We start from the raw sequence: 20684 nt of genomic DNA, 5'->3' as shown, positions 1-20684 counted from the left end.
AATGCTAGTAATCACAGCATCCACAGGGCTCCCAGGAACGTCATGTTTTTGTTTGCTTCATCATTCTGCTTTTAATTTGAGTGTCTAAGCCACTTCTGCACCTTCACAAGTCTCTGAAAAGTGGTGGCTCTCCAGAGCCTCTCATCTAACCCAGTTCAGACTCGCATTCTGGGATTGTGCCATCACCTTTCTTGAACAAGGACTTGAGGCCTGGCAAGACTCCCCTGTGAAGCACTTCTACCTATGAATCACTTGCATTTTCCACAGAAAATAAAAATAAAAGACTCCAAACCACCTGCTGTATTTCATCAGTCCTAGTAAGGCGATTCATCCCGCAGTGGAAGTGTCTGCGCATGCTTAAGCCTCTGTGTATACATCTCAAGGAATTAAAATGCATTTCAGGAAATAAACACAATAGAAACCTTCTATTATTATAAGCCTGTTTACTAACACCAGCAATGAGTTTGTCTGCACTGGAAGTAGCACAGCACCGCTCCCGCAAGGCACCTGGAGGTTACATCATCACGCGCAGAGCACAAACGGATTAATTCAGCAAGGGTCCTTGCTCTTGCCAGCTTCTACTGTGCCAGAAAAAAATTCACCTTTGCGTAGCGATTGCAGAATATGCAAGACCTGACAGCCCTTCCGTGAGGAAGGAGACCTCCAGCAGCTCTAGCAGTTATGCTGCTTCCAGGTCCCGTTCAGAGCCTGGCATTGCTGACCACTGCCGTCAGCAACAGCTATTTTTCCTGCACCAGAGAGGACTGAGTTAGCAATGCTTACGGTGCCTGGCCTCTTCTACCACTTCTCTATTTTCCCAGCTGAGAGATGCCAAAACACACACAATTTATAGCTGTTTCCGTTTAGCCCTACACAGGTGTATGACGGCCTGGGAAACGTATCCAGCTTTTGCAGCTCTGAAACTCCCAGTAACTTGTAGCCTATTACAGAAAACACCTCGTAGGGTGTACTTGCCTTTCATCAGCCGTCAGATTTCAGTCTTTACTGCAGGCAGTGCCAAGAAAAATCTGGTATCTGGTTGTCCTCCAAAATGACCTGCATATCATTTAGGTTTATGCACTGCCACCAGAACTAAAAAGATCTTCTGACACTTCACTCTTTTCAGGAAGAAAGCTGGGCCTCCAAGCTCTGCGGTTGGGGTGTCCATACCATACATTTAAAATATAACTGGGGTCATTATTTCAAGGTTATTATTCCCACTGGTTCTAGTAGATAAACGTTTGGTTGTGTTTCCATAGATAAGTCTTCATACCCATGTAAAAATAGATAAAACACCAACAGTGCAAGTGGACTGCTTAGCAAAGACAAGCTCCTTGCAGCTACATTTCCAGCTGCTGTTCCGCCACTGGAAAATAATGCACTCACCAGGCAGAGAGCCTCTGGAACAAGCCTCCAGACACGAATTCTTCTACCTACTTTAATCCCTTGCAGCTTCAGCTGAATTCAATTCACATCACACCCTATGATACCACACAGCATTGCTGTATCATGCCTGAGAGGAGGTTGCATTTCAGTTAATGCAAAAGCATTTTTTCAGTGTACTTTAGCATGAAGGGCACTAATGGCATTGAAACTGTCAGATCGTTTCTCCTAGGAAATGGAGCAGGACCTCTACAGATCAGAGCAAATGAAAGGCTCATTAGAGTCACACTGACTAGTGCACTCCACACATCAGCAACATTTTCTAGTTAGCATAGTAAGAATTATGATGCAAAAATAAGTTTACACAGTGACGGCCAGGTCACTGTCTGCTTTTTGCTGACAAAGCTGTTACAATCAGCACCGTTTGGCTGATTAACATCAGTGAGGACTCAGACCTGGAATAACCTTGAAATCCAGCAACGGACTTCCTCATCCTGTCTTTATCAAAACCCTGTTAGTCAGTGGAGGTTTTCCTGTTGACTTCACTGTAATCCTTATTCATTATTTTAGTGAGACCACAAGTCAGCATGCAAGGCACATGCACACTTACCCATTTTTCTCCAATTCCAAGATGAGCTCCTGGCCTTCTGCCTTTATCTTCACTTCAGTTCTGAATGGATGCTGCGTGCAAACGAGATGGTGCCTGTTACTCATACATCATCATAATTATGAACACATCCAGAAACATAAATTGTTGCCCTGGAACTTACAGCTATCCTTAAACCACTCCTCACCTTCCTCCACAGGGGAAGGCTTTAACCTTCAGATCTGGAGTGCTGGGGAAAGGAACGGAAGGGACAGGCTGTGGTGGCTCCCATGGCACAGCCATGCTGGTGCAGAGCTGGGAAGCGTGAGGAACATGCTGGTAGGATGCCGTTCCTGAGCTAGTGACCCTTGTGTCTTAGGGCGAAGGATGGGCTCAGACATGGCAGAAAGTCCTAGTGCTGAAGTGCTTGGAGGTGCAGCTGGGTGGGAGGAATGCACTGCACCCCCTCCTCCTGTACACCATGCTTTGTACCATATCACGGGGCATCCCAACTTGCCCCAGAGGTTTACAAGTCAAATATATGAGCTAGTTAACCAAAGGTTCCTTTGTTGTCCCAGCAGAAAATGGCATTTTTAGGAGCTTATTTCAGGACAAGAGGAATCACACCTCAAAGAGATTTTCATAAAACTCCTTTACTCCCAGAAAATGCCCGTAAGATACACGCAGCAGGGTTCCTTAGACATCTTTAGGTTCTGGCCATTATTCAGACAGTATTTCACAGCTGCTCTTGGATTAGTTGCAGGCTGCCAAGGGAGTGGAAACCATGACAGCAACTTTCTAGTGTGTTCAAGCACACAGGACAGCCCGGCTTTGCAATCTGCCTGTAGCTCGAAGTGAGGACACAGGACAGCTGGCTCCCCAAGACCTACTGGTGTTAACAGAAAGGACCCTAATTGCTTAGTGCAATGGCAAATGCATACAATAAACCCAACATAAAAAAAAAATACAAGACAATGAAAGTATAGAATATACCCTCTTAGAGGCCCAACAAGAAGGGCATCTGGAGGCTTCCAGTTTTACCTCCCTCAAAGCAGGACCACTAGCTAAGGTCAGCTGGGGATTTCTGAGTGCTTTCTCATGAAGGAAATAGATGAATATACTTCCCAGAAGAGAAATAACCCATTTGATAAAAACAGACTTCTCTGTTCAGATGGAAGAAAATCAAAATTATAAAAATTGGCAAGATGATCAACCCATGCTACTTCCTAATTCAGTGTTGGAAGGGATTTTGCAGAACAGATCAACTGAAAGCAAAATAAAGCAAGGCTGACTGAATAGGATGTTCTGTTGCAAGATCTGTCAAGCCCAGAGACATGCTCAGGTGCCACTTCATCAATTCCAAGCTCAGTTACAAACTTCTCTTTTCATCAGCTCCCTGATAGTATTCTGGGTTCTGTTCATTCTTACTTCAGTTTCCAGGACATTGCACCAGGCCCACAAAGATGATGCAAAACAAGTTAACACCTTTAATATGTACAACTACAGCCAATTCCAAGGGGCTGAGTTTAGCTTCCTGAATCACAGGTCCTCAGTACGTCTCGGGGTAGGTCTGTTCTTTTCCGAACGTGTAAGCAATGGAGGTTGCCTTGCCCGTAACTGGGCGGGGGGGGAGGTCTGGGGGTCTCCTCACAAAGGTTGTGCAATGATCTTTGTTACTAATAATGCTTTCCCTTCTCCTTCAATAATCCCACTACTTCAGAGTCCACCAAGTGCTGTGTAACTGAAATATCCCAGCTGTACGTAAGCTTTGCTAATCTTGGTTTTGGAGCCAACAGGAACTTGCCTGAAACAAACCAAGTACGACCCCTTGAGATCCAGTAAATCTGTATAAGGGGAAATGCTGTCCAGATGTATTTATATCACTATCAATAATAGAGAGAACTAAAATTTCCAGGCACCATTGCAAGAACATTTTAAAGAGAATTAAGATCATGAGAGAGTCATTGTAACTTTTTTTTCTATGACACAATAAAAAGTTTTAGAAAGTCTCATCATATGGAGAGGACATAAACTCCAAAATAACAACACTTGGGGACATGCCATGATTTTTCTTTAGTATAATGCCGTGGCTTCCCTTTTTCTGGTTCACGGTGTAAATAACACCATCTGGATTTTCCTCTTTCATTTGATTATGCAAGTGATAACTTCTTGATTGTAGCAACGCAAACACTGGGAAGTTGAACCGCGGTTTGTGGTTGATGTTTCAGTCTGGCACCCCAGCGGTTCTCAGAATGGCTGCACACCATCCGTCCACTGGAGAGAAGTGGGGGTGAGATCTACAGGGCACGGTGCCTAAGACACAGACAGGCACACCTGAGCTGCCGGGTGGCTTTACTCAGTGAAGCACCTCCTCCCAAAGCAGATGCCTCTACTCGGTTGCTCCCTACATGCCACTGATCGTACTGTCCCGCTCCCCTTTTATGGACGTATAGCTCAGGTAGGCTTGATCTAGGTTTTCGAGCATGGCAGAGGGCAAAAGACTACAAGCCTTTGCACCGGCTGGATGCAGGTCGCCAGGCGCAGTCTCACGCTCAGCGCCCGAGGTGTGCCAGCCAGCTCGCCCAGCCTTTCCCGGGATTTGGAGGAGCTGCAGCAGCTCCCCGTGCTGCAGATGGGCTTCCTGGCTCATCCCTGCGGCTTGTCACAGAGCTCAGTTTAAAAAAAAAAACAAAACCACAAAACCGAAAACCAAACCAAAGCGCATATCGCAGGGTCCGCGACGCTAACCGCGACATCGTTCCTCCCCCGGGAAACGAATGGCAGGCTTGAAAACAAGGCAGAAACACGGCGCTGGGCGCGACCTACCTTCTCGCTGCCGGGGCCCGGCGGCGCCGCCCGGCGCGGCTCCAGCACCTCGGGCTGCGGCGCGGCGGCCCGCGCAGGGGACAGGCGAGAGGGGCCGCTCACCGCCCGCCCTCGGGAGCGGCGGGGCGGGAGCGCTGCGCCGGCCGCAGGGGACGCGGGAGGAGCCCCCCCAGCCAGCCTGACTCCCTCCCCGCCGTCCCCCCTCCCTCCCCGGGGGCTCATGCAGCCAGCGGCGCTTGCGGGGGGCGAGGGGCGGCCGGCGCAGCCCCCCGGGCTGGGCACCCCGCATTCACGCGGCGGCAGCCGCAGCAGCAGCAGCGAGAGGGCGATGCCGCAGAGCAGCCCCCGGCCCCGCATGGCTCCGGGCAGGAGACAGCGCTCCGCCGCCGCCCCGCCGTATAAAACGGCCCGGCCCGGCTTTCTCCTCCCACCGCCAGCCCCAAATCCGCCCCTGTAGCCCCCTGCCTAGGAGGGGTGAGGGGGTGGGTGTCTCCTCCTCTTCTTCCTCCACCCCACCCCGGGCTCAGTAGTGGCTCTGCCCTGCGGCGTGGGTGTGTGGGGCCGGGCTGTCCCGTCCCCCCGGCACCCCGGGGCAGGGGGAAGCCTGAGCGCCCCGCTGGGGCGGCTTCCCTGCAAAACCCCGCCGTGTCCCCCCCGCCCCAGCTCCTTCGAGCACGGAAATCCATCGTGCCTCAAAAGCTGTCAAAGAAGGGAGACCTGGTGAAGGGAAGCAGCCAAATCATCGTCAATGGAGGAGTGGTTGTTTATTTATTTATTTGTTTATTATATTATTATGTAATTCTATCAAACCCTTCGTGGCTGAACCCATTGTTTCCAGAGGCATCCTAAACCCCTGGGAAATGCATTGCCCTTGGACGGGTTATAGGCTGAGATTTACTGTGCCCATATAAAGGGGCAGAAGTGAAAAGATGTTCAGTGCATCCCTCCCCGGATGGCAGATGGAGGGGCTGGGGCTGGGGAAGGGCTTGGAAGCACTGGCAGCTCATATTCCCTGTGCTGCCCTTCAGGGATACCCACTCACTCCCATGAGGCTCCCAAAGGAGCATCCCTGTCTTTTCCCACACCCTTCAGGGCTAACCCATGGGTTGCGGTCCATGCATCATCTCTTTGCTAGTCCTCTGCCCCGCAGGGAGACGAGCAGCCCAAGGGCTGCCGGCTGCAGTGCCTCGCTGCTGGGCCAGTTAGCCAGCGTGGCTCAGGGTCGCACCAGGAGAGGAGAGCATGAGTTAGCGGGGCCGTGCTGAGGTTGCCAGCTATGAACACCAGAGCTCCTCAGTGCTGTGGATGCTCATTGCACACGCTGAGCCTGTGAAAAGCAACTGCCCTCCCTTCTGTCAGTGTATTTGTGCTGTGACTCCCGGCCAGCTCAACTGCAGCCACACTAGCAAGGCTGCGAGGCCGGACCGAGATGCATTTTTATGGGGTCAGCTCAGGGTGGCAAGGAAAGGCATTGCCTCTCAGCCATACTCTTCAGCCAGCCATTGACCCACATTATCCCTGCAACCCTTTCCATTCACCTCTATACTTAAAGTGCCTGTGTAGGTGAACCACCAGGAAACCAACTTAAGAAATGGGGGGAATTTGTACCTGGCTGTGTTTCAGGGTGTATCAGTAAATCAGGCCAATAGGAAATTAATACTCCATTTAGAATAAAGGTTTGCTAGATAATAGTAATGATTTTGTCTCTTGTCCAGAGGTTTATTTATGCTATTGAAACCACAGAGCTCTCTTTTACTGGAGGTCTTTGCTAAGTCCTGCCACTGTGCCCGAAGGTAATGTGACTGTTCCATTTGCAGATGCCATTTTGGTTTATCACTTTCATATATGTTCCCTCTCTCCTCCAGCACTTCACATGCTGAACCTTTGTGATCTTGTGAAGGTCGGTTTATTCCTGATAACACCCTGGCAGAAGAAAGCTAGGACATCTTGGGGACACCTAAAGGGAATCATCAGGGTGAGCAGGCTACAAATGACATTTTAGCTGACCCACAGACAGGTCACAAATTTTCATCACACAACTAAATCGTGTTATTTCCCAGAGCAAAAATCCAGGGACCAGATTTCAGCTCTTTTCTAATCATATGGAGCATCTTGAAGGGAAACCTCGAATTTCTTGTGAACTCTCTCACTTATTTATAGCTGCCTGTAATACAGAAGAAAAAAATGGCACTATTGTTGATGCTTTTACTATAAATAAGTAAAAATGCAAGCCAAATTTAGACACAAATTTAGCTATTCTGCTTTCATCCCTGCATAATATTTCCATCTACCCAAAGGAAAAAAAAAACTCTGATGAGGAACATGTATATTTGCACTGAAAGATTGTCACTAAACTTCCCACTACAACAAACCTTCACAGGGATTGCTCCATATAGTTTTCTAAAAGATCAACTCCAAAAAAGCATAAAATGGAATAAAAGGAGCTTTATTTTAAGATTGTTAAAACACTTAGGCCGATAACTAGCTGCCTGTGATTTTTGTCATCATTCAAATATCATAAAAATGAAATACATGTAATATTGGCATTTGTTATACAGTGGTATTTTTATCTTTGGATTTTGGTAATATGAGAATTGATATCTTAATTTATAATCACCAGAAACTCCCTCTATAAAAATATAACCACAGACTGTGCAGTTGTTATATATAGTTTTGTCTATATATATGTATATGATATATCACTTACATTGCTGAGACATTGTGGCATGGAAAGATTCAGGATATTCTAGCTCTATTAACAGTGCTCAGATGCTGTAACGCTACCTGCCTCTGGCACAGGATGAGTCAGATCCTGCCTGTACCCATCTCTTCAAAAAGCTCTTACCGAAGTCAGTGGGACATTTGCCGGATTGACAGAGCAAGGTCAGGCTTTGGGTTATCTAGGAATTACACAGACTCAGACTCATTTCCTCCAGGATCCCAACTGCCTCATTAAAAGTATCAGCTGGGAATTTGGAAGTCTGTGCTCTGTTCCCTTATCTATTACATCCCCTTGATCAAAGGGATGGACATACCCATTAGCAGCAGCCTCCATGCAGCACCTGGAGCAAGGGTCGGTCCATGCGTCGCTCACTAGGTTTGAAAACGAGGTGTTTCAGTTTCCCCGGGGCAAAGCTGGTGCGAATGCTTTTGTAGTGAGGTTTCTGCACTTACTCTTACAGTTTACTACACTTACTTACTTACCGTTTGCAAGATAGTTTAACACTATTGTTGTTAGCTGGAAAGCAAAAGATGATGATTCTCCCATGGCATTCATAGGAAATCAGGAGTTAGCCACCTAGAAGGAAATAGAAAGATAGACCTACAGAGAAGAATGCCTGCTAAAGAAACAGACATGTGGAAAATGACTTGGACATGTATCAGACTAAAAGGTCAGTAATATTTCATTGGAACTCTCTCTTGAGCAATGAGAAAGCTTGTTGAATGAACTGCTCTGAAAAGACTCCAGCTGACACTGGAGAAAATGTTACCAAGAACCAAAGTCTTCGAAGAAGAAGGTAGAAGACTTTTTGTCCTGCCTAACCTCTGCGTTTCAGACACTCGCACTGATGAAAGAAATTTTCTGTCTTTGGCTGACTTGAGTGGAATGTGAAATCTTCCATTCTTCAGAACATTTTTCTCCTTCAGATCACTTGGAATGATCAAAGGAGGAAGGCTGTGAATCCGTGAAGGGAACCAGCAATTTAACAGTGAACTTCATTATTTTCAGTCTTAGCAGTTGAGAACAGCTTCGGCTGACCCAGAATCTTCTGTTTAGCTTTGGCTTTCCACCACCCATGTAGGGCAGCGGGAATACTTGGAAGAGCCCTAGAGCAGCTGTCCTGCCAAAGAGGGAGAAGTGCTGTAAGATGATCAGGTACTAGACAAGGGTTGGTCCCGATGTGCTGTTAGTGAAATAATATCAAAGTACCCTCTCTGCTTTTTTTAAAGGGTGGGTCACTGCTTCTACTTTTGCTTCTTTCCTACAGGCAAGTGAACTTAATGGTAGAAGATTGTATATGCAGACATGTTGCATCTTTTTAGTTGTATTTGTACATGTAAAGCACCGTAGTCCTCGCCACGCTGCCTGCAAACTTCTCCAACACAACAGTAATTGCAAACTTCTCCAATACAACAGTTTATTCTTGTAAGAGAAGGGAAACAGGTATAACAGCACAGGGACTTTTAACAACATCCAATTCATAAAACTGACCAGTAATTTTGGAGAAGAAACTTGTCGCTGCAAAAGGGTAGCCACAGGGAGTGACGCACCAGGAGGCACTACTGAATGTCTTTAGACATTTACAGCAGCAGAATGAAAACAAACTTGGTTTGGAAAATCTGCATCTTGTTTGTTTTTCAAGCTGAGAAGCATGCAAGGTGATTTTTAGTTTATATTAAGGTAAACAGCAGATAAAGAAGAGTAATAAGAAAGTAGAGTCTCTCTCTCATGTCTCAAGTGCCCTCTGCCCTGCCATGGAGCAGGCCTGCAGGAGGGCACATGGTCATCATGGGACTGGCGTTATCTACAACCCACTTCACATGTTGCAAGAGGAGAAATAACAGCACAGATACTTGACACTTCAGGAATCTGCATTTAGGAAATAAGTTTGAAGGTGGGCTGAAAATGACCTAGAAAGGGGAGCTGGAAACCTCTTCTATCACAAGAGAATTCCCCTGTGTGGGGACTGCCAGAGCATGCTAAGGAATGATTCCGAGGAAGCCAGGGTTAGATGGAGTGCTCCTATCATTTTCACTCCTGTTGTAGACAAGACACAATAGTCTTCAAGAGAGCTCAGCTGAGGGCTGGATCCAATGCCATAGATCTGCAGGCACAGATCTCATACGACTGATTCAGGACTTCAGCTCTAGCTGGAAGGGAAGCAGGGCTCAGCCTTACATTTTGTTTCACATTGATATATCCAGGATGTGTTAAACCTCAGTCTGCTCTTCTCCTGGCCTTTGTGGTATTAAACAGAGCAGATTTCCACTGAGGGTATAATACTGTGTTTTCCTAAACGAACAGCAAAGGCCCAGTAGCAGACGGATGCTGAGCAGCAAATGCCGAATCCCCCAGCCCACTGAAGCTCACTCAGAGCTATCAGCACCGGGTTCACAGCAACCACTGGGTACAAGCGAGCAGCTCTGAGGCACCTCCCTTCAAACAGTGCTGGACACCCCCATACAGGAGGAAGTAAATTTGTATTATCCATAGCGTGCAACTATTCTAGAATCTGCTGCACTGCAATATGTCTTCTATCCTACTCCATAGTGTATAAAAAGAAAAATGGGAGAAGAGGGAAGCTAGAGCTAGAGAATAATCCCACAAACAGCTGTTTTATACCTCAAAACATACTTGTGTAGGAATTAGTACATTTGCCTACATGCATTCCTGCAGGCCAGATCAGCTTTCAGCGAGAAGATAATTTAGGAATGAACAGGCATTTTCTACTATTTATAAGACTTTCCTCTTAATGATTCATCTGCATTGCAGATGCAGTGGGAGCAGGGGGCTGTTTACAACAGAGTTGCAATGTGTAGGGTAGACAGGATTTATTCATTCTTTTGTGTTCTTTAACTACAAAATGCAGTAGTTCTCAAATGAGAGGTTTTGATCTTGGACTTGAAAAATGGAGTTATGAGCCCACAGAAGCAGAAAAGGATGAAAATGTTGATATAAGACTGAAAACATAAAGTGCAAAGAACCCAGAGGATATCTACACTACGCTGACTTAGAACTAGCTTCTGAAGCATATGGAAATGTCATTTATACCTTCTTTATCGGTAATGCAGTCTCGATGGATACAGGGGGCCTAAGCCTCAGGTTCGACAGGACACTCAGAACCTAACAGATCCAATGTGATAACCCATAAAATACAGGATGTCCTATATGAGAACCTCAACCTGGCTTCCTCTGAATTATTCCTTAGCATCCTCTGACAGCCCAGCATGGATGAACTTCTCCATGGCTTTCACCTCTTCCCATATTTTTCTTGTAGTGGGATTTACACAATTAGAAATACACACACATATATGTACACTATTAGTAGCCCAAGTTGTCTGAAAAAGTGACTCCAGCTCATCATTCTAGGCATGTGCAGCTTAGCTGCACAGTAAGTCTGTGAGTTACATGAATTAGGATTTACCTGTCCCCACTCAGTCCAAAGTCCATGGCTTAAAATGAAGCACTAGGGACACTTTGTTCAGGTGAGTTTATTGAAATACAACAACTGCAAAATAACAGGATTCCCAGAAGAAAATGACCCTCAAGTACACAAAACATGAGAGAAAAAAAAAAAGTTAGTAACATAAATTACAAATTTGGGGCAAAAAATTTTGAATTTCATTACTCTCTGAGTTCAGCACAGATATTCTCTCTCTTAAAAGCCTTTGTTATTCTTCAGAGAATTTGCTATTCTCTGGAGAATTCTTTACAGTACTAACTACGCTCAGGGATCAAGCCACAGCCCACTAGTGTAAGTCACAGGGCCAGATCCCATCCATCTTCTGGTGCTACCATGCCTCACCACCCCTTCTGGACAATCCCGTTTTTATTAATGGAGCTGGTTGCATACCAAGATATTACTGAAACTGATGTAAATTTTCAGTGGGTTATATAGCAGTTGTGCCACAAATACAGACTACAGTTAAAAATTAACTAAATTAAGCTTAAAACTGTCTCATCAAAGAAAAAATATAAAGCATTACAGAATCATTCTTGACTTCACTCTCCAGGCCTTATAGTATTTTACTGCAGCAAGAATTACATTACAGTCACAAAACAGAATTATTTCGCTTGCTAAAACTCCTAAAGTAATACCTACAAAATTATGGCAAGTACCATCAAAATGTCTATTTTGGCATTAAAAGGATGTGCTTAAACACACCTCTCCTCAGGAAAGCACATTATCTCATGCTTAGAGCTGAATTTCTGTGTAAGTAAGTGCTTTCCTGATCCAGAGCCCAAACAATGCCCTGATGAAACAGGTGAAACTCCAGAGGCTTTTGACCTCCCCAGATCTGTATGTGATCTCTCAAAACAAAATCAGATCACCAGACTCTTCAAAATGACCTGTATAGCTCGCTCAAGCTACACAGGTTTTCCCTTGAACACACTGACTGAAAAGACAGTGTTGGGGAAAACATTTATTTCCCATTCTATAATATTTCTCTGGATTATATTTTGTTTTTAAAATTACAATTCTCGCAACAACTTTACTTCTTCTTCCTCATCGCTGTCAGTTACATTGACTAGGTGGATGCTGGAGGGAGTAGATGGGGTGGCTGACAAAACCTCCTCCAATGCTCCGACGTCCAGCTGTGGTAGTGGGCTCAAATACCGCTCCTCGTTGCAGCTGCTGTGACAGGACACTACTTCAAGGCTCTCATAGTTGCGGTGGTCCTCACGTATACTTTCTTCTGGGTATTCCTTGAAAGGATAGTCTCCATCCAAAGCTGAAAACATCACCTCCTGTCTTTGGTACCTGTCTTCATAAAAGCCAAGGCATTCAGGCACTGAGCTGGAGAAATTCCCACAGCCAAATGGAGGTCGGGTGAATGGGCATGTGCTGCAATGAGAGAGATTGAAAGTTGGCTTTCAGAAATGCAGATTGCCTAGATTTCCATTCAGCTTAGAAAGACAGAATGACATTAATGCTCTATGTTAGTCAGATCCTGCTGAAATATTCAAAACACGCATAATTTAAAACCATGCCTAATTTAAACACTGGGGCCATAGCAAGAGTCATGCAGATTCCATATCTCTGCGTATGCACCTCTTCATGCTAGATACATGCAGGACGTTGCTTTGAAAACAAACACAAAACCCATCATATTTATCAACGAAATATTATCATGGATAAACCAGCATTTGATAAGCCTGCAGCATGTTAACCGACATACTCAGAATAGTAAAACAAAGCATCAAAAGTCAGTTTGTGTTATTTCTGTATGCCAAAATTTGTGCCAGAGCTGGAGTAAAATGCTCTTCGTTTACCCTTTGAGTAGACTCCTGAGTCTGTTGCATTGTTATTAAACAGGAGGCGGGACAGAGGATCCATGTGCCCAATATGTGGTTGTCAGTGTTACTATTTAAAGAATGTACGGTGATAAATTGTTAAAAAGCAACTACATACTAGACTGCAGGAAGTTACTATGTCAAATGTAACTGTATTCCCCTGGTGTCAGAAGTTTGAATTTTTCTTCTGATGAAAAATGACACAAAGTATTGTAATTTACAGAGTGTTACAGAAATTCACTACATTGTTAAGAAAACTAAGTAATGTGAAGAAGTAATAGAGCTCTACAGTGCAGACATCATGAAGACATTGATACAATGTCTATTGACATTTCAAGGAAACTATCTTTTCAATCCAACAATTACATTTTTAGTGCATAAATCTGCATACATGCAATTGCACTGTCAGTGCTACTCAGAAATTATGATGCAAGAAATGAGTTTATAGGAATGTGAACTCATAAATCATTGTATTAGAAAGATCCTGGCATTAGCAAAGCTGGCAGCCTTCAGAAGTCCATTAATGTGTGAACTCAGAACAGTCTTTTATGATACAGGAACACTCCTCTCCCTCAGAGGCCTCACAAAATTGTCTAATTTCAGAGACCAAGGGCTAAGCAAAATTAATCTTTAGCAATTTTGGGAATATGTGTCCTGTGTTTCTTTAAAGGACCTCCAAAGTAGAAATGTCTTGTATTACACTTATCAGCTTATAAAGTTCTTTTGAGGCATCATGGGGGCAGGGGGGTGTCATCATTTGAGTCATCATCAGCCCTAATTTATGACCAGGTAGTCTTATTGCTGTAGGAACATATCAGTTGTTGCTATTACTAGTGTATAAATGGGCAGAATTTGAGTCTAATAGTCATAAAAATTTGTTATGTTTGATATTGCACAGTCATGAAAGAAAAATGATGCCTTACAAAGAAGAAGCATCAGGAGGCCATCAGACGACTTGCGTTTGAGCAGCACACCTGCTGCTGGGAGGGCACTGGTACTTTTCTATGCATGCTTAGCTTAGGAAATACCCACAGGATATTATACATGTTAGTTTGTAAATTCTTTGATTAGGTGATCTCTGATTACCTGCCCAGAGATTGCAACAGAAAAACTAGGAATTACTACTTAGAAATTCTGAAGACATTTCCCACCAGGTTGGATTTCAGAAATATTGGTAGTTATGACAGCTGCAATCATAGTACCCAGGAGACATCTCACACACCTACTTTAATTCTATCCAATCATTTTTCAAAATATATTTACAGTATCTCTACCTAATGCTTCTCTGTAGAAATCAACAGAACTTAGATGCATTAAGTGGAGAGAAGATATTTCTATTTACGGTGGGCTTGGGAGTGCCAATTACTGCAATGGCACTATTGAGCCTTCAATAACTGGGCACATATTATGAGCACCCTCAGGCCAGCAGGTCCCACCACACAGGAGCTATAGGAAGGTAAGAGCACATTTCCTTCTGAATGCTCCATCTTTCTGTAAGTCAAAAGACCCTGTGCCTTTTAGCATTTATTCTTACTGGTATTGAAATGAAGAGTTTCATTACCTTGAGGGGAAATAGTGAGGTCCAGGTACAATGTAAGAGTGGTGAAATGAAAACCGAGGAGGTACTCCAAACAGACTGGTTGGCTGACCAATGGGAAGAGACTCATAGAGATGTGAGTGAAGAAAAGGTGTAGCTTGGGGAAGAGGTACACCTCTAGGAAAAATAGAAACCCCTGGGTACTCCTTTGGGGACTCACTATTAGAGACAGAAAATCTGCCATTAGCATTGGTTATGTTACTTGGGTTTCTGCTGAAGCTCTCAATGAAAACTGGTGTAGGTCTCTTCAGAGAGCAATTGAGCCCAGCCGATATATCAAGAGCTTCTGTGTGAGCAGGTTCAGCAAAGTGCTGTGGTGAAATTACAGGGCGCAGGGGCAGGGTTGGAGCTGGAACAGCCACTGATGTGGTGCTTGCACTAGTAGTCTGGAAAAGTGTTATTGGACCAGCATGTTGAATGGAAGAAGGTGGCAGACGGATGGCAGAAGGAGCTTCACCTTTAGGAAACAGAACAGTTATTTATCAGACATGATTACAGGAAGAGATTTCATTAACAGCAGCATAGCAAACAACAGCCAGTGCCAGAATCATTTCCCCCAAAACACTTCCTAGCATTACTTCCCTGCAACTCACAGTCATACACCACTTGGCCTACATGTGTTCTGACAGATAGGTTTGGAGCCCACACACTTGATCTTCCTTCTACAGATAATCAAGGGTGAAAGAAGAAGGAATTGGCTAGTGACTGTTGTGGCTGTGAGGCTGGTCAGGGCTGTGTCTTGTCCTGATATGGCCACAGAATGGGGTTGGAGCATGCCTTTAGCGCCTGAACCTCAGAAGACCTCCCAAGTCTACCAGATGAGTTGGAATGAGCCAAATTCTTAACAAATCTGTGTGGTGCCACAGCAGCAGTGAGGAGCAGAAGCAACAGCTACAACACCCTACTCTCTGATATGTTCTCTTATTTGTTTCACCAATGAATGTATCCACTGGCCAATTTCACTCTGAAATGTTTTGCAGAATGTACACTTGAATGTACACTTTCAAATCACAGGTCATGTCAACAGGGCTGCCTTTATAAAGAAAGATTTCAAAACACATTGCATAAGTATTTTCAAACCCCACTATCTAGTCTAAGAGTCTAAATTCTGAGTCAACAGGACTTAAATGCATCTAGATTTTTACAGTGTGTATTTAAGAATCATTTCAGCCACAGTAGGATAGTAAACTCTGGAATGAAACATGGTAGCATCTGAGGACAACATAACATTTAAAAATATGCTAGGGTAAGAGAACAAAAAATACTTTATTCAGTCAAAATTACAGAAGGACTTGGGAAAGGATCACATCACTAACTCAGAACTTCACCAGGACAAAGCTGAGTGCTCTTTTTTACATCTCCAAATATTACCACACAGCATAAACAGGCATTTCATTTTCTTGTCTCATTATAAAGAGAGCAGCGCTTGTCAGTATGCTTAAAGAGAAAAATGCCACTGCCGGGATCTAAGCTATTTGTTGTTGAAATCCACTACCCATGCACTGATAGAGCCAGAGCTCTTTCACTACAAAATATGCAGGTCAGCTATTGTACTTTGCCTGCGGGCTCTCATACTGCACCCTATTTCGCTGCCCTTATTGACTTCTTACAAAAAGGAGGATCCTTCCATGTTAGGTGCAACTTTTTAATGTATTCCTTCTGTAACTATATTTTTGTTTGTATAAAAACTGAGCTCTGCATGCTCAAACTGTGGGCATGTGCAATTTGATAACACCTACCTATAGAACTATTCCAGGTGTAACTGGTCATGGAAAATGTGCAAACAAAAAAGTCTTTTTCCACATTTAATGCTTGCTTTATTATTGCAGCACACACCTTACTAGTACCCATTAACTTCTTTCTGGTGACCTTGTTGACAATTCTGTCTGCTACCTCTTGTAAGCAGTCTAAGTTGCTAGAGCAATGGTGCCCTCACTACTTAGGAACACTAACATCAGAGTGGAGGTGCCATGGACTAAGCTAATGAGCTTTTTCAGGCTTAGTAGAGAGGCATTGAGTGCTAGTGCAGTCAGATCCGGTTGGGTAAGAGATATGTGAGGTGGACAGACTAAGAAAAAGAAACAGTTGTAGCTTGACGAGAAGCAAGTGTTGAGGAATAGGGATCCAAAAAGAGCAAGAGGTAGGAGGAGGGAACCAGGAACTATGAAGAAAATAGCTGGGATCTGTGGGCAATGAAGAAGCCAGAAGAATTTAAGAGGCTGAGGAAACAGTAGGTAGAGACTAGGAGGCAGAGGTGCAGTGCAGAGGACTGGTAGAAACAGTCGTGTCAAGAAAGACTGAGAAATTGTTTTAACTATATCTACATTACTGTATGTATACCTTTTACTACAACAGCTAAATTCTGAGTTTTTAAAATCATTCACTACTGAAAACTCACAGACTGGATGTCCAATACTGTTCTTAACATTGGGGATGACAACAGAATAAGCAGGTGACTGGAAGGGACAAAGGCCAGCTGGATTGGTAGCGATGATACTCTGAGAAGCACCGGAAAATACAGCAGAGACAGGCAGTGGAAAACGTTTCCTTTTGCCTGGTCGTGGTTGATAAACCCAACCTGTCAGAGATGAAAAAAGATGCAGACATCCAATTTTTGGGATGGTCTCATTCTTTATGTAAAGCTATGATATCTGTAATTCTGAAGTCTCTAAAAAAAATTAGTACAAAACCTGCCCCAATAGTCAATGGCAATACTCCATTTATTTCAGTGCGACAGCAAATGGGGAGTTTTATCAGAGGTGGAAATAAAATGGACATATTTGGGCATTGTTTTTGTGTTACTAAATCGTAACCGTTTGTGAGACAAAGAGATAGAGAACAGTGGGGAGTGACGTGGCACAGTTGAGGAAAGCATATTGAGGAGAACAGAACACTGTAACACGGGCTTTCAACGTGGAAGAAAACCATGACTGTATTCAAAATGTGGGTCTTTCATGATTGTTTCCTAACCCCTTAAGTCTCACAAATACCTGCAGGTTACAAGAGACAATGGAAAATATGACCCACTAGGAATCCTGGATAGATTTTGGAGGATTACATTTGCCTTTGACTTACAACATTAACCAGACACTAACAGATGTATAAATACTTTATGAATTTACACAGAGCAGCTTGGTTTCTTACACAGGTTAAGTCTTAATGCTACTTTAAAGAAACACCACTGCCCCCTTTTCTTTTTTTGAAGGGTGCAAGGAGAGAGGGAGGGAGAGTGCTGCTTTTATCTTTTGCTTGTTTATGACAGATTAGTCAGATCTTGTCTACCAGGATTAGCCATAACCATGAACTAGCAGGATTATGACAACAAAAGAGAAAGGATCACGACACCTGGTACCTCAACAGCTTTTAAAAAGAGTGTTCAGAGTACTTATGCTCTGTTTTATTGAACTGCAATGTTATGGAGAAATGAGTTTACTAAAGGTACAAATCTTTAACCCTTTTGACAAAAGGCTGAGAAACAACATCTTCCGCAATGTTATTTGTGAACCCCAAGTCTACACATTCAAGAATCCCACAGAATACAATGCTGTTTGTGCTTCCTGTGGCATTTCCCTTTCCTGCTTTTAAGGAATGGATGGATGTGTCACCACAGGCCACCTGGGCAGCTCTTTCTGGAGCCTGTAAAATGATGCAACAGGCCATGTTCATAATAAACTCAGTATCTGGCCGTTAGACTACTCAAGCATTCAGAAGAGCTGCTGTAGTTGTGGTGGTCCAAGACCATAAGAAACATTAGAGGCTGTGAAGGATGAAACATCATTTTGGATGCTTTAAAAAATGAATATGCTTTCAGACGTTAGAAAGCTGACAGAAGGACTGCATGCTTGAAATTTTTGTAATTTTTTTCTAACTCTATTACTTGCTCTAATGAAAGAGATCCATTTTTAAAAAAATCTTGCACTTCTAAAGCATTCAGGTAAATAAATACATGTTTACCAGGAAATTCCTCTCTGTGCCTTTGTTTTATTTTCTGAGCTTCATCATAATAGGGCTGCTTCTGCTCTTCAGTCAGTTTGCTCCACTCCAATCCAAGCTGAACACTGATTTCTGCATTATTGGCAGCTGGGTTAGCTTTTGCTAGGGCAGGCCGATGAATCCTAGCCCACACCATAAATGCATTCATTGGACGTTTTACATGGCCACTTTTGTCCTTGCTAAATGGAGTATCTGGCATACCTATGCAACAAAACAAGGAAAGATGATCATCTTCCAGGCAATATATGCAATACAGGTTACATTCAATAGCACATCAAGACGATATTTGGCAAGAGTCAAAAGAATCACCAGAGATTTGGAACACGTGAAACTCAACGCACATTTGGAGAGCAGTTCCTAGAAAAATAACTAAGGCTAAGGGAGTATCCTCCATGAACCTTCACTGAACCACTGCATAAGGAATTATTTACCTGACATTTGTTACACGTTATTAAAAAAAAACAAAACAAACAAACATATGGGACTGCTAACACACTGGTTTGGATTTCATTTGGCTAGATTGTTTTCTCAAGAATTTATAAACTAATGGATTTATAAACTAAACATTGTATAGCATAGACCATATCACTGCAAATTTGTCACCAGACCTACGTATCCAAAGCCCTCACGATGCAGGGATCAGATCTAATGATGGTATGGCACTTTAGTCCCAGACCTGTGCAGTCCCTGGCTTCTCAGCTGAGGTTGTTGCTGTTCTGGGTTTCTGGTTGTTGCTTTTTCTTATTTCCCCCTCATTCTTTTCTCAGATTTGGACACTTATTTTGCTGAAGGAACCTGTGTTGCGAAATGACTTGTTACATGACACCTTGCACTGGATCTTTGTAAACACAGACTGCATTTAAATTGAGCTGGTGACATGATGAACCCCCAGACTCCTCACAACTGATCCCCAAGCAAGCAATTTCCTCTCTGAAAAGGGCTTAGAAATGAACTTTTTCACATTATCAATAAAGGGCAAAATTTTTCTAGTCTTTAAGACCTCACTTTAAGTCAATAATTTTGAAAGCTAGATAGTTTTCAAAAAAAAGTAAGCTTCTAATCCAAATGTTTCAAAATGTTCCTCATTTAACGTGTCCAGATTTTCTCAGAGAGGTGTTTGAATGCTTCATAGCTTTAAAAATCAAGCAGATTCCTGAGTTTAAACTTGCAATCACAACTCAACGCAATTCTGAACATGGTTATAAGGGGTTTAATGTAGTCAGGGAGCAAGTGGACAAAACTGCATTGATTTTAACAAACCACTAGAGAACTCTCTGCTCCTGTATGTTTACATCCGATGCTGAAGAAGACTTGTACAAACTCCAGGCTATCCAAAGGGTTGGTTCTCTAATACAACCTTTCCACCTGTGTTCTCCTATCTGATAACCTGTCAGCTGTGTGCCACGCACTGAACCCTTGCAAGCTCTCTTAACATAATACCTGAATCGGAGGGCAGTACTGTGAGTGGAACATTTTTAGTTTCAATCTTTACTGAAGGCTCCAGTAAAGACTGCATTTTAAGCGGCACTTGTTTCACCGGCACTTTAGTCACATGGATCAGCTCTGATGGCAGAGGGCCTTGGATCTGTATGCGGGTCCCAGGAGGCAAGGGGTGAAACACAACCGGGACCTTCAGATCTTCAGGGACGACCCCAAACCCCTCACACAACTGTGCCTTGCGGTCATCGGTGCTGGCATGCACAGGCCCGCACAGGGAGCCAGCCGGGGCATCGTCCTTTTCCATCTTCACCCTGCAGGCCTCGAAGGCCATGTCAGGGGGCTCCACTTTGACGGCACCTCCTCTCCAGGGCTCCTTCCCATTCCCCCTCTTCTCCAGCACCTTCACCTCGTTCTGGCTTTCTCCGCTGCCCCTTTCATAGTCCTTTTCTCTCTTGATGGCACGGCGCACCTCCTCTTTACCCCCCCCTGGAGCTGTGGAGCACCGGAACTCGCCCCCGGTCTCTCTGCTGTCCCCGCGGCAAGCCGGAGAATCTCCCTCCTCCGGCTCGGGCTTCTCGACTTTGATGTGCAGCACCTTGAGGGGGCCATTGGCCTCCCCCTGTGGGGGGGACAGCGGGGGGCGGAGGAGGCCGGGGGGCGGCTCCGGGGGAGCCCCGGAGCGGGGCGGGCGTTCCCTGGCCGCCCGCTCCATCCCGCCGCGGCCGTTTGCCGCCTGCGACCGTTGCGCCAACGCTCGCCGCGCCCTCGCGCCGTCACCGCCCACCGCACCGCTCCCTCCTCCCTCCCCCGCCACACAACGCCGTCGCCATGGAGACCGCTTG

General features: G+C 44.5%; 2 protein-coding genes across 2 annotated transcripts in view; both read right to left on the bottom strand.

Annotated features, from left to right (window-relative positions):
• The window catches only part of ADAM19 (ADAM metallopeptidase domain 19), a gene marked incomplete at its 3' end in the record, with an annotated part of 32385 nt that extends 27031 nt beyond the window's left edge, over positions 1-5354 (bottom strand). The window contains exons 1-2 of the mRNA XM_082006272.1: positions 4796-5354; positions 1994-2064 (exon numbers count right to left, since the gene is read on the bottom strand). Coding sequence (XP_081862398.1) covers positions 1994-2064; positions 4796-5152 — 428 coding nt within the window. The 5' untranslated portion in view covers positions 5153-5354. The remainder of the gene's footprint in view (positions 1-1993; positions 2065-4795) is intronic.
• Positions 5355-11990: 6636 nt separating this feature from the next.
• Positions 11991-20231, bottom strand: SOX30 (SRY-box transcription factor 30; the record flags this gene model as incomplete). Its single annotated transcript, XM_082005986.1, has 5 exons — positions 19843-20231; positions 18364-18603; positions 16808-16987; positions 14374-14866; positions 11991-12363 (listed from the first exon to the last, which is right to left on the bottom strand). The coding sequence occupies exons 1-5, from the start codon at positions 20171-20173 to the stop codon at positions 11991-11993; spliced, it is 1617 nt and encodes a 538-aa protein (XP_081862112.1). The 5' UTR covers positions 20174-20231.
• Positions 20232-20684: the final 453 nt, after the last annotated feature.

This window comes from Phaethon aethereus, assembly GCF_964289735.1.
Source record: "Phaethon aethereus genome assembly, chromosome: 14".
NCBI lineage: Eukaryota > Metazoa > Chordata > Aves > Phaethontiformes > Phaethontidae > Phaethon > Phaethon aethereus.
This window is presented reverse-complemented; position numbering and strand designations above follow the sequence as displayed.